The sequence below is a fragment of the Schistocerca piceifrons genome, chromosome 2, assembly GCF_021461385.2.
Source record: "Schistocerca piceifrons isolate TAMUIC-IGC-003096 chromosome 2, iqSchPice1.1, whole genome shotgun sequence".
NCBI classification, from domain to species: Eukaryota; Metazoa; Arthropoda; class Insecta; order Orthoptera; family Acrididae; genus Schistocerca; species Schistocerca piceifrons.
In genome coordinates, this window is record NC_060139.1 from 621603443 (window position 1) to 621618428 (window position 14986).

Genomic DNA, 14986 nt, shown 5'->3' on the forward strand with positions numbered 1-14986 from the left:
CAAACAACTGTATCTGAATAAAGACTGATTTTATAAATAAAAGTCAGATATTTTTTCAACAACCCTTGTGAAATTGTCAGTTACTAACTCTATCAACTGTTTTCATAGATACCTTCTGCATTATAGATAGTTTATTCTCACAATATTTGACCATAAAATGCCATAGGATTAAATGTGTAACAATATTTTCTTCTTGTCCTTCAGTATAGAAATAAATGAAATGTAGTGAACTTAATTTCTTGAGCAGTTGGTGTGTATGCTCACTCCATCTCAAATGTCTGTTCACTTACACATAAATGTGCAAACTTCTGCAGCTGTATGTCCATTGACATAAAAGTTTCTGGGTTTGTGTCACTTCATCTTGTAAAATCACAATCACTGAATGAAACTGAAATTTTAGCCATGGTTGCAATGGCCTTCTAAGTCTACCAGTACTGCTGCAACCATGGCTTCAACATAATTTTATTCAGTGACTTTAATTTGCCTTATGATGTGGCACCATACTCTGAAAATGTGTATGTTAATTATCTGTGCAGTTTCATTAGTTTTAAATGCTTAGTTGTAGTTCCAGTAGTCTTTAGGTTATATCTGCCACCAATAATTGCATAAGATTTATTGCTGAAAGATTTACAATTACTTTGTTTGTTGTGAATCACCTATTCATATATTTTGTAGTTATCTTGGATTCTGTTATGAAGATGAATACCTGATCAGGTTCTTTGCATTCTTGGTCAAGGTTGATTTTTGATTTGAACTAACACTATCAACTCCATCAATAGTATCTCTTGATCATATTACTGAGGAGGTGTGAAGTTAGAGTAACTTAGTTAAAATAGTGTCTAATACCAAAGTGAAAAAATACAGTTCACCTACATGCATTAAATAACATAAAGGAGAAATCAACTTTATTATTAATTTCACAGTTGCCTTTTGGATACCGGTAATGTAGCTATTCTTAATTTCATGCTTACAAAGAAAAATTGGAGAGAATTTCCAACTAATTCAATATAGTCAGTTTATGTTTCTTTTGCCTAGATGTACTGCAGCACCTTTTGGGCTGTCTTCAATATTTTTTTGTTGATCTTCCTGAAAAGTTTTTGTGATATGATAACTTCCTGTGGAGGTTCGTATTAACTCTGCTTAAAGCTTTAAGAAAATTAGTGATGAATCAATGTCAATTTACATTACATTAGTATACACATCACAAACTTACAACTACGTACATCATATTTCAAAAAGAAATGCTAGGATGAAGGACATATTGTGGAAACTTACATACTGTGGGAAACAATGTCTGAAAGAAATAATTGCTATTAATTCTGAATGTAACTTTTATTTTATTTGCCCAAAAGTATCATGTAAGTCAGATTTAAACATGTAATATAAAATGTACATGAAATCTGATATTGAATACTTCACATATGAAATTTAGCCATTACCCTGTTGCTTTACAATATACTGCTTGAGGATGCGATACAAATGTTACAGTTGAACTATGAAATACTATATATCAGTTATTTCTTTTGTGTTGAAAATTAAGTCCACAATACTCTTTGGAAAGTAGGAGTTACACTGTTATATTTACCTATCATAATGCCATCAATTATTTTGTGCTAGTACAGTCAGAGAGAGGGGGAAGACTTACCTGATGATTTGATAGAAGAAGAAATTGAATTGAAAAGTCCTTTGGTAGGCTTAATATCAAATAAAAGCAGAAGATGTGGATAAAATTAATTGAAATTTCTAATACCATTGGGGAAAATGGCAACCAAATGACTATCCAAGTTGGTGTGTAGAATTTATGAGACTGATGACGTGCCACGAGACTCTCAAAGAAATATCATCCACATAATTCCAAAGACAGCAAGGGCAGATACATGCAAAAACTATCACACTATCAGCATAACATCTTATACATCCAAGCTGATGGCAAGAATATTATACAGAAAAATGGGAAAGAAAACTGAAGATCTGTTAGATGAAGATGGAAAGATAAAGGCACTAGAGAGGCAGTTCTGACTTTGCACTTGATAATGGAAACAAGAATGAAGAAAAATCAATATATGCTGACAGGTTTTCTAGATCTGGAGAATGCCTTCAACATTGTGATACTGTGCAAAATGTTCAAAATTCTGTAAAAAATGGGAGTAAGCTACAGGGAAAGATGGGTGATGTAAAAGGTGTACAAGAACCAAGGAGGAACAATAAGATTGGATGACCAAGAATGAAGTGCTCAGATTAAAATAGCTGTAAGACAGGGAAGCATTCTTTTGGTCCTGCTGTTCAGTCTATAAACTGAAGATGCAACAACAGAAATAAAAGGAAGGTTCAAGAATAGTATTAAAATTCAAGGTGAAAGGCTATCAGTCATAAGATTCACTGATGATATTGCTATCCTCAGTGAAAGTGATGAATTACAAGATCTTATAAATGGAAGAAGAACAGAACATGAAATGAGAGTTAACCATAAAAAGAAAAAAAGTAATGAGAAGTAGCAGTGACAAGAATAGTGAGAAGCTAAAGATCAAAATTGTCGGTCATGAAGTAGACAAAGTTAAGGCATTCTGCTACCTTGATGGCAAAATAATCCATGATGGACAAAGCAAGAATGATATAAAAAGCGGACTGTCACAGCTGAAGAGGGAATTCCTGGTCAAGAGAAGGCTGTTTGTATCAAAATTGAGCCCTAATTCGAGAAAGAAATGTCTGAGAATGTACATTTGGAGCACAGTGTTATATGGTAGTGGATCATGGACAGTGGGAAAACCAGAAGTGAATTAAGCATTTTAGATGTAGTGCTACAGAAGAATTAGGTGGACTGAAAGATAAACAATGAGGAGATTCTTCACAGAATCAGTGAAGAAAGGAACATATGGAAAACACTGACAAGAAGAAGGGACAGTGCGATAGAATATGTGTTAAGATATCCACGAATGACCTCCTTGGTACTAGAGAGAACTGTAGAGGATAAAATTGTAGGGAAGACAGAGACTGGATTACATCCAGCCAATAATCAAGGGCATAGATTGCAAGTACTCTGAAATGAAGAGCCAATTTTCCATCATTCTTTCATATCAGATTGAAAGCTTCAATATGATACAGCAGTTTTCAATCTGAAATGAAACAAAAAGAGAAAAATAGAATAATGTTTTGTTCTTTGCAGGTGACAAGCTGTGTAAAATATTTCAGCACCAGCACAAAATAACCAATAATGTTATGCGATGTACAGGAATACGTAACACAATGATTACCTTATTTTTCAAAAGAGTATTATGGACCTGAATTTTCAGCACAGGATAAATAACAGACACATAATGTTTTGTTTCTCAATTGTGTAGTGTGTGTCACATCATTTAGCTAATTATGTATGCTAACATAAATTAATGTTATATTATCACTATTTTTTTTCTGTCCTACTCTGCATAGATAGAACACAATTTTTTTTCTCTCACACTGGTGGTAATGCAGAGACCAATGGGATGAATAGGTGTTTCCTGATGTCAATGACAGCAGAGTGAATGTCTAACCAAAAACAAGTCCAGGGTGTATCAAGGTTGTCTTAAGTGTATACAATAGTTCAGGGAGCAATCCAAATCACAAGCTTAATACAAGCAAAGTCGGAACTCTACTGTCCAATGGTGAGTAACTAAAGCCTTCAAAGATTATTGAGAGACTGATTGGTAAATGGGGGGGGGGGGGGGGGTTGTTTGGGGGATGAGGGATGAGACCAAACAGCAAGGTCATTGGTCTCATAGGATTAGGGAAGGCTGGAGAAGGAAATTGGCCATGCCCTTTCAAAGGAACCATCCCAGCATTTGCCTGGAATGATTTAGGGAAATCACGGAAAACCTAAATCAGGATGGCCGGGTGCGGGATTGAATTGTTGTCCTCCTGAATCAAAGTTCAGTGTGCTAGTGGCAAATATGGGCTACAGTGTTTATAGGCTGTCTCATGTCAGTGGACGGCTTCACGTGGCATCTTGTGGCACCAATTGCACCACTCAGGGAAGAAAGCTACAGCTGGACTAAGAAGCCCTAGTATCTCTGACTTGTCTTCCATAATGATAATAGGGCTGCATGAGGAATCCGAATCACTGTTGGATACTAAACCCTTCCCCCTTTAATTGACACTTAGGACCAGAAATGGCCCAACCTGTGCTAACTTTGTCGAGGAACAGGAGAGAGAAGTGCCAGAATCCCCAACAAAGGCTCCTGCAGTTGTTCCTGGAAGTGATCAGCTGGGCCAGATGGTGGTGCTTGTAAATGTTGGTCTGTTGTCTGAACTGAGTGACTGATGTGATATGATGTTCTTCTGCAAAACGCCTTTCTCTGTCAGATGGGAAGTTACATTCACCTGCTGATTTATGATCCCTGGACCATAAAGGCGATGGCCTTCTTCTCTCTGCAGCTGTTTCATCACCCTGTTGATAGCTTCATTTAATGACAAAGAGATAGAGGAAAACTTATAAAATACAATAGACAGTAACAATATTCTGAGAAGGAAAGTTGGAACTTACCATATAGCGGAGATGCTGAGTCGCAGATAGGCACAACAAAAAGAATTTCGGCCAATGGCCTTCGTCAACAATAGACACACATACGTGCACACACAAACTCTTGTAAATGCAACTCACACTCACGATTGCAGTCTCAGGTAATTGAAGCCACACTGTGAGCAGCAGACCAGTGCATGATGGTAGTGGCGACTGGGTGGGGGTAAGGAGGAGGCTGGGGCAGGGAGGGGGAGGGATAGTATGGTGGGGATGGTGGACAGTGAAGTGTTGCAGGTTAGGCGGAGGGCAGGGGAGAGGTGGGGAAGGGGGGGGGGAAGTAGCAGAAAAGGAGAGAAATAGAGAGAAATAAATAAATAAATAAATAAATAAATAAAAATACTGGGTGTGGTGGTGGAATGACAGCTGTGGAGTGCTAGAATGGGAGAAGGGAAGGGGATGGATGGGTGAGGAGAGCGACTAACGAAGGTTGAGGCCGGGAGGGTTACAGGAACATAGGATGTACTGCAGGGAAAGTTCCTACCTGCGCAATTCAAAAAAGCTGGTGTTGGTGGGAAAGATCCATATGGCACAAGTTGTGAGGCAGTCATTGAAATGAAGGATATCATGTTTGGCAGTGTGTTCAGCAACAGGGTGGTCCACTTGTTTCTTGGCCACAGTTTTTTGGTGGCCGTTCATGTGGACAGCCAACTTGTTGGTAGTCGTGCCTATATAGAATGCAGCACAGTGCTTGCAGCTTAGCTTGTAGACCACATGACTTGGTTTCACAGGTAGCCCTGCCTTTGATTGGATAGGTGATGTTTGTGACCAGACTGGAGTAGGTGATGGTGGGAGTATGAATGGGACAGATCTTGCATCTAGGTCTATTACAGGGGTATGAGCCACGTGGTGAGGGATTGCGAGCAGGAGTTGTGTAAGCATGGATGGGTTGGTTGTGTAGGTTCAGTGGACAGCGGAATGCCACTGTGGGAGGGATGGGAAGGATAGTGGGCAAGACATTTCTCATTTCACGGCACGATGAGAGGTAATCAAAACCCTGGTGGAGAATGTAATTCAGTTGTCCAGTCCTGGGAGGTACTGAGTTACGAGGGGAATGCTCCTCTGTGGCCGGACGGTGAGACTTTGGGAGGTGGTTGGAGACTGGAAAGATAAGGCACGGGAGATATTTTTTTGTACAAGGTTGGGAGGATAATTATGGACAGTGAAGGCTTCAGTGAGACCCTCAGTATATTTTGAGAGTGACTACTCATCACAGACACTGCAGATGCAGCGACCATGGGTGGCCAGAAGGGACTTCTTGGTATGGAATGGGCAGCAGCTGTCAAAGTGGAGGTATTGCTAGTGGCTAGTAGGTTTGATATAGGTGGAGGTACTGATGTATCCAACTTTGAGGTGAAGGTCAACATCTAGGAAGGTGGCTTGCTGGGTTGAGTAGGACCAGGTGAAACAAGGGGAAGTTCTTGAGGTTCTGGAGGAATGTGGATAGGGTGCCCTCACCTTCGATCCAGATAGCAAAGATGTCATCAAAGAATCTGAACCAGGTGAGGGGTTTAGGAGTCTGGGTTTTTAGGAAGGATTCCTCTAGATGGCCCATGAGTAGGTTTTTCATAGAATGGTGGCATGCAGATGCCCATAGTTGTATCCCGGATTTGTTTCTAGGTAATACCTTCAAAGGAGAAGTAATTGTGGGTGAGGATAGTTGGTCATGGTGACCAGGAAGTAGATTGTTGGTTTGGGATCCATCGGGCATTGGGAAAGGTAGTGTTCAATAGCAGTAAGGCCACATGCATTAGGAATGTTAGTGTACATGAAGGTGGCATCAGTAGTGACGAGCAGGGCACCATGTGGTAAAGGGACAGAGCTAGTGGAGGAAATGGTTGGAATCTTTTATATAGGAGGGTAGGTTCCGGGTAATAGATTGAAGGTGTTGGTCTACATGAGCAGAGATTCTCTCAGTGGGGGCACAGTAACCAGCCACAATGTGGCGTCCTGAGTGGTTAGGTTTATGGACTTTAGGAAGCATGTAGAAGGTAGGAGTGCGGGGATTGGTAGGGGTGACTCCAGGGGAGGGGTTCTGGGATGGGCCTAAGGATTTAAGTAGTGACTGGAGATCCTGCTGGATTACTGGGATGGTGTCAGTGTGGCAGGGTTTGTAGGTTGAAGTGTCTGACAGCTGACAGAGTCCTTCCACCAGGTAATCCTTGTGATTCACAACAACAGTGGCGGGGCATTCGTCCGCGGGTCAGATAGTGAAGTCGCAACCAGTTTTTAGATGGTGGACTGTGGTTCTTTCTGTGGATGTAAGGTTAGTCTGTATGTTGAGGGATTTGGGGAATGATGGTGAGGCAAGGTGTGAGGTTAAGAAATTCTGGAAATTTAACAGGGTAAGGTTTGGGGGCAGTGGGTGTGGTTCACGGTTCGATGGAGGAGTGAACTGAGTTAGGCAAGGTTCAGTATTTGCCTTTGGTTGAGTCTGATTGGTAGAGTTGTTGGCGAAAATGTTTTTCCACTGTAGGGACCAGGAGAAGGAGAGAAGGCTTTTAACAAATCCTGCATGATTAAATTTGGGAGAAGGGCAAAAGGTGAGGGCTTTGGAAAGGACTGATATTTCTGTGGGGCTAAGGCTTCTGGAGGAAAGGTTCATGACTGTGTTGCAAGTCTGTTTAGATTCTGGATTCTGTGTGGTGGTGGGAGGGAGTTGTGGAGGGTGGTGATAGACAATAAATATTATTAAAGTAGGTGTAGATATTGCAGTAAAAGACACGAAAGTGACAAATTTTATATATGCACTCACAAATCTGAGTGACTTGGCTTGAAGCTGTCTTCCTGTAGGAGAAGGAATTAAAGAAAGAAAGTACATCAAAACACACTGAAGTTAAATGAGATTATGTCCATTCACTAGAGAGTTAGGAATGGTTGAATGCGAGAATGATAAGATGCTAGATGTGAGATCGGTGTAATGAAAACAGGCACTGGAGTCAGATAACAAAACTTACATCATTACAGTTTGTGAGATCACAGTACTGGGTGCTCACTGTTCCAACAGCATAATTGTTCACTAGGAACAACATGACTTCTGCAAGCTTCTGAAGGTGAATCATACTAATTTACAAAGGGATGAGAGATAACACTTCAGTAACAAAATGACAGTGCTTTCCAAAAGACTGTCTGTGAAGTGAGGCCAACCAAGATCAGCAACTGAAGGGGTGGAATGTGGCTCTTGGTCTCACTTGTAAACTCAGGTGTCACACTGTAGTATGTGTCTGCAGTTCACAAGCAGGTCCCAACAGCCAGCATAACGGGTGGAGGGAACAAATCATTGGTGCAGCCTTACCACAGAGGGGCCTCTTTGCCTCTCTCGTTGGGACACCTGCTTGGCTGCAAATTCTTCGAACTAGGGAAAACTGGGTATGTCTATGCTAGGCTTGACCTTACATTCAAATATAATGGTGAGGAACTGCTAAAGAAATTCACTATTTTGAGCATTTTCTTCGTTAAGCATGTGGAAAACATAAATTACTCTGCCCCTTCCATTTGATGGTCCTCCATGTAAACAATCATTCGGTGATACATGTGTTCTGGGGAAAATTAATTCCTTAAAATGACTGATTTAGTTTTATGAAAATGGCCTGATGGTTCATACCCCTGTAATAGACCAAGATGCAAGGCCTGTCCCATACATCCTCCCATGACCACCTACTCTAGTCCAGTCACAAACATCACCTAATCTGTCAAAGGCAGGGCTACCTGTGAAACCAGTGAGATCTGGAAGTGGGGCCACTTCAGTCTGTTCCCATTTTTGGTCATTATCTACCCCCTATTGATGACTAATGTATTAGTGGAGGCTGTAGCAGCAGGTGGCAGGCTGTGGCACATGCTTGCCCCTGGCATTATTATGTAGGTCATGCCCAGCGGGCAGCTGTGTGGAAGGGATGGGGGTATGGTATGCCTCAATGCAGCCAGAGCTAATTTTGATGCATGAGTAAGTGCTCCCAGTGTCCAACAACCTCAAATGTTTGTAACCACCTGTTGCCAACAAAAATGCCTTGAGTTCACCAGGGGTCTGAGCCAAAAGTGAGTTCAAATGTGGGACCATGGGTAGTGGGCTTGCTGAGTTAGGCACAGCAGGTTGAAGGTGTGGGTCTGAGTCCATGTAAAACTATGGCCAGACTACATCCATTTATGGATGTGGACCAGAATGCACTGAGGAAGCTGGTGAGTGCTTCCCTGGACTGGCTGTCATCATCATCTTGTGCATCTTTGTGTGGAGCTCCTGACTATCCTCGTAGCTTCCAAACTGGACACAGGTTGGAAGGGGCAGTTGTCAGTTACTCAATGTAATTGTTTTACAGAAGTCCAGTTTTGCATATACCATGAGCTGAGGGCATTTGTCATAATTCAGGGTGAAGGTGCACCCTCTTTTGCAAATATTATGAACAGGGCACAGATAGTATTTGTTGCAGTAGTGGTAACCATCTGTGCTACATGTGGTAAGTTAGAAAGGGCATCAACAAGTAGCAGCTACATTGCTTCCTGGAATGGTCCAGCAAAATTGACATGCACTCTTTGCTGAGGGTGGTCAGGGCATGACCAAGATTGAAATGATGTGCAGGGGCTGGGTGATTTTGGGAGGAGGCTTGGCATTTCTGGATGGTGTGTTCTGTGGTGGCGTCAGTGCCAAGCCAATACACATGATGCCAAGCTATTGCCTTCATTCTGCACGTTCTCCAATGTGCAGGGTATAGGAACTTCAGTATGCAGGGGCAGAGTGGGGGGGGAACTACCACCTGAAACCACCTGAAACTTCCATAGCTCAGGAAATGACGCGCTTATTGACATTAAGCGTCTGCTCTCATGAAAAATAGGTTGCTCAGGCCAACCCCACCATACAGCAGACAACACCCTGCAGAGTAATGGGGCATTCCCCCTTTTTTTTGCTACCACATGTGCCATAATAAGAAATTCATCATAAGTGTATTGTTGATTTATGTTTATGGTGAAACTCCTTATTTTTTACCTGCCAGACTCTGCATCTGAGCCACACAGCAAGTGGGAAAATGAATCAGTGGTTGAGTGCTGCATGGTGGACCAATAATGGATGTCATAGGTATAATTTCTCAGGAACACCACTCGGCATTGTAGCTGGTGCACTATCTTATTGAGAAGTTTCAAATGGGGTCTGAACAGCGGAATTAGGGGCTTGTGATTGGAGATTAGGTGAACCTTAATACCATACAGATTCACTTTAAATTTCATGACTCCCTATATAATAACTGACACCTCTTTCTCAATGTGTGAATATTTTCTCTGTGTTCCATTTAATGTTTTAGATGCAAATACAATGGGCTGTTCAGTACTGTTGGTATATTTGTGTGATAGCGCAGCACCAGACCCACAACTGATACAACACTGACAAATATTAAACATTTGCCAGCATGGAACATTTGTAAGCAAGGGACCATCCTAAGGCATTTTTTTAAGTGGGGAGAAAGTCATTTGGCATGCCTCAGACCACACACTTTTGTTACACAATTGATTAATCAGATATGAAATCTGGGTCGCATTGAAAATAAATTTTGCGCAATAATTTACTTTGCCAAGGAACAACTGTAGTTCATTGTGGTTCTCAGGAGCTGGTAAGTTAGTGACTGCATCCATATGATCCTGTGTAGGTGTGAGCACTTCTTTGCGTAATATATGTCCCAGATACTTGACACAGCTCGGACAGCTTCTGTAGGACGTGCAGGTACTTCTCCAGGGTGTCCCCATAGTTATCAGTCATCTAAATAATTACAGTTGGGGATACCTTGGATGAGTTGTTTGAGGTATTTCTGAAATACCATGAGAGTGCATGCAACCCAAAATGGCAAGTTGTTCTAATGATGCGTGCTGAATTGTGTGTCACTCACTAAAAACTGTCTTGTCTGATTATCTACAGGTAACCAGAAACAAGTGACAGTGAGATCTACCTTAGAAAATAATGACCCCCCCCCCAGCCTATTTTGGCTACAATGTCTCCAACTTAGGAACTGGATACAGATCAACATTTGTTTGAGCATTGATAAAATGAGTTCCTTGTCCAGCCAGTGAAGCCGAGGGATGTTGACTCGCTTTTGTGTCATCCTCCACCTTTCTGCATCATGCGGATGCAGCAGGGGGGATCATGTAGTCAGCACACAGCACTCCCAGTTATTTTGCAGACTTTCCAGGCTGTGAAACAACTACTGCTTGGTCAGGTAGCTCCTCAATTGTCATTGTGAAGCTGAGAGCACCTCGTACCATCCAGAAAATATCCCTGGGAATCAAACTTGGGTCCTTCAAATGGCAGCCATCTATTCTGACCACTCAGATACGGAGGCAGAATCTTGAGCATTAATGGTAGACTGAAAATGATCATAAATTCTAGTGAGACATTTGGCTTCTTATCTCCAACCATTGGCATTGCCCACTGGCTAGATGACACTGGGGATATGGCTCCCATATTTTGCAATCTAGCCTGTTCCACGTTAACTTGATAGCACATAGCAAAAGGCACTGGACGTGTTCTGTAAAACTTAAGCACTGCTGATTGCTTCAAAGGAGTATGTAGGCTTGGAAACCTGTTGCACAACCTATTGTAGGTTCACGCAGTTGCTTATATTATGCACATAATGTATCAAGTGCTGTGAATGGTATCCCACTGAAGTGAGAATCACTATGACTTGATTCTGGAAACCAAAAAGCACAAAAGCACCTAACCCAAAAACGTTAATTGTCATTCAAGAGTTGACTACCAGCTGGTTAGTTGCCAAGCTACATTTTTTGTACTTATCTTCAGCCACAATCTGCTCCCACAATGGGATTAACTGGCCATTGTGCATCACACTCAGCATTGAGAGTGCCACAGATGTGGAAAGTCAATGTGCTGGTACATGTCTGCATCAATCAGGGACAGTCATGTCTGTGTCCAGCTGGAGCTTTGCTGTTACTCTATTAATTTCCAGCTGCAATATGACCTTATGCATCCCGTCTACTGCTACTATGATCATCATAAAGATAGGGTGCAGTGCACTGACAGCCATTATTGCACTTGTTGCATGCCAACAGCTGCAGAAACATGCAAGGTATCTTGGTTTGTGGCATGCAAAACAGATGATGTCACAGAAAGGGCACTGATGCCATTGATGTCATGGGCTCCAATCTGAACTTAATTTGATGGAATGAACTTTTCAGGGACCCTTCAACAATGATGGGGAGGAAACTGGTGCATGAGCCTCTGCTCGCTTTGGGAAAATCTGGGAGCAAACAACGAGCTTCTGTTTTGGGTGCCTATCAATGACAAGAGCAGTGGATCACTACCTACTGCACTAACAAATGAATCCCCTGTCTCTGGACTACTGGACAAACAGCTGCTGAGTAAGTCAGATAATGACATTGACTGGATGTCACCAGTTGATCAAAGAACACAATAGCCACTACTAACACCAAGAAAGTTGACACTAGAAGAATCTTGGGAAATAACTTGTAGACACTGTAATTGGTGGGTTTTAGCTATTGTTAGAATATTGGTCAGGATTGGACCAGATGATTCTAAAGCCTTCACAATAATGTCTGTCAGTTGCAAAATGTATAATAACATCATGGATTAACAATTCTACATACAATGCACCACACTATTTACACCCTTGCATCACTTATAAGTCAGCAGCCCATGTTGTGTAGGATTGCTTACATTGCTCAATGCATTGATTAAACTTGAGCCTAGCTGCAATGACGAGGGTCTGTTGGCAGTAATAGTCAGTCAGCAAAACACAAACATAAGAAAATCTCAAACTACAGGGGTTCTAGTATGGGCTTAGTTTCCGTAGCCCTTCCTACAGTTTATTATTAGAAGACAGCAAGAGTGCACACTGATGTTCAGTGTCAGTTATTAAATTACCTTTCAGTGAAGAACAAAATAATGTAAATAGACCTCCCAACTGCTGTGTGCTCAGTTGAAGCAACTGAATGGTGGAGGAAGAGATGAGTAAACTGCATTTGACAACTGCTATTGGTTTTTTAGCAGTTGTAACAGCAATTTCTGCTGTTTCTGGTGGAATTCTCCCTGTTTTTCTTGCTCTTGCTGTTGCAACTACAACTGCTGCTGCTACAATTGTAGAAACTCAGGGTCTTTGCTTCACTGGAATAATTGCATGGTGAGAAAGTCCTGTTTGCTACTTTTCTAACCTGCTCTGCGTGAGTGGAATACATTTTATGATCCTCACACTGATTGTGAAATAAACGTGCAGTTCCTAAGGTCAATGATGATGGAGTTCACAAAATGAATGGCTAACCAAACACAAGAGCAGAGTATAGAAAAGCTGTTGGAAGCATATACAATGGTCGAGTGAGCAACCCGTACCACAAATGTAATACAGTCAAGGTCAGAACTCTACTGTTCAGTAGTGCATAACTAAAGGGTTTAAAGGCTGATGAGAGACTAACTGGCAAATATGAACCATTGCATTGATAGGCAGTCTCATATCAGTGGATGCATCCACATGACATGCTTCCGGAAGTGGCTGTGCCCCTTGTTGCAGCAAACTGTTGCAACAGTATGAACGTCAAGTATCTCTGACCTGTCTTCGATATCAATACTTGGGCTGGGCGGAGAATCACTGGAGAAACACCCTTAAACCAAAGTCATATGAACATTGAAAAGATGCTATGATTTCACAAAAACTATTCAGTAAGAATAATAGGAAAGATAAATGAAGATCACACATCAAGTGCTGAAACATCTATGGGTTAATGAAAATTAAATTACTTGTAGTTTTTATCTCTAACAAACATTATATTTCCTTTCTCTTGTTAATATACATTTTTTTATTTAGCTTTCATGAAAATGGTGGAAAGGAGCTGTATTTTGTAAAAGATAAATGTAAACTATCTTTCTCTTCAGTAGGTTGCACATTTTTGCATGTATTTGCTTTATCTTCATAAGGGAAGATGTGAAAATATTTTAAAGATACCATAAATCATTTTCTCTTATAATAAGAACTCACAGAAATACATTACATTCTAAACTAAATTGTAAATGCTATCAAAAATGAATCTGTACTCTCTTATCATTTTACATTTTTGTCAACTCTGTTGAGAAATACTTAAAGAGTACATAACAGAACATTTTTTTTTTTTTTTTTTTTTTTTTTTTTTTTTTTTTTTTTTTTTTTTTTTTTTTTTTTTTTTTAGCACTAATGGTCATTGCTGCTGTACTTTATCGACGTTATTATGTGGCCCATTACTACACCCATGAAGAACTGCATGGGCCAATCTCAAATAGCTCACCAGAATTTGCTGATGATACAAACTATAATCTCTACTGGCCTTTAGTTTCGAGTACTAACATGAGTTCAATTGAAAAGTTGCCTTCGTTTAATGGAAATGGAAATTTTATCACTGTCTCATGAAACAGACAGTGAGGAAGTATGGCTAGAAGAAACTTGAAGACTTGTAAGATGAACCTGTTTTGAAAGAATCTGATCAGGGTACAAACTGCAAAGTGTATGAAGTTATGGTAATTATAATTTAATATAAGACGTAATGGGAGATTAACCTTGGAAAAGAAGTCCAAATAATCTTGGTATATTTCAAAACCAAAAGGTTTATCAGAGAAAGAGAATGGACCTTTGAGGTTTGCTGGTAGACCTGATGACAGAAACAGAATGGGTAACAGGAAAACAAAAATGAGACAGCTACATAACTTGAAGCAAGTGACTGAAACATTGGAACAGGAATACAAAAGTAACTCGTAACATAGGAAATGGGAAAGAGATCAGAGAGGACAGTTCAGCAGGTTGAAGTAAGTCAATACATCATCACTGGCATAATTACTGCCTTTACTGTCATAGTTATAAATAGAGGCAAAAACAATTTTGTGTTTACTGAGTTTGTTATCCATTGAAAGGAAAAACAATGAAATGCCTTTGTACTTGATCAAAATTGTATGTAATAAAGCAGTCTATTAGTAACTATGAGTATTTGTTGTTTCATACACATATAAAAATAAAGGACCCTGTTTCTCAGTTCTTGGTAGTATATAGTTGAAAGAATTTGGAATTGAACATACATTAAGTTAGTCACCAATCCTCTGTTAGATTGCATATGTTGTTTGTTTCATAGCCTCAAAGGGAGGAGATCTTTGTGGTTATGGAACATGCCAGATAAAATATAGAAGATAAAGTTTACACAGAAATTGATGTTAAAATTGGTGTAATGTCCCACACTCACTGGTATTCGAAAAGATTTATTATTTTTCTTGATTACATTTTTTTTTTCATTTCAACATGAACCATCCTTAAGATTTGTAGACAGCAGTGAAATAACTAACTAACAAATACAAATACTAGCAGTCACATAGGCTCAGTCATCGTGACATACTTCAGTGTACTGTTAGAATACGGGGGAAATGCAATCAGTCTACAAAGGAGATTGCTTACCAATCATCATACATCCCAT

At 40.5% G+C, this 14986-nt stretch overlaps 1 protein-coding gene across 1 annotated transcript in view; it reads left to right on the top strand.

The window, feature by feature from the left end:
* Positions 1 to 14499, top strand: part of LOC124775679 — a 38797-nt gene extending 24298 nt beyond the window's left edge. The window contains exon 5 of the mRNA XM_047250507.1: positions 13721 to 14499. Within this exon, the coding sequence (XP_047106463.1) occupies positions 13721 to 13938 (218 nt within the window). The 3' untranslated portion in view covers positions 13939 to 14499. The remainder of the gene's footprint in view (positions 1 to 13720) is intronic.
* The last annotated feature ends 487 nt before the right edge of the window (positions 14500 to 14986 follow it).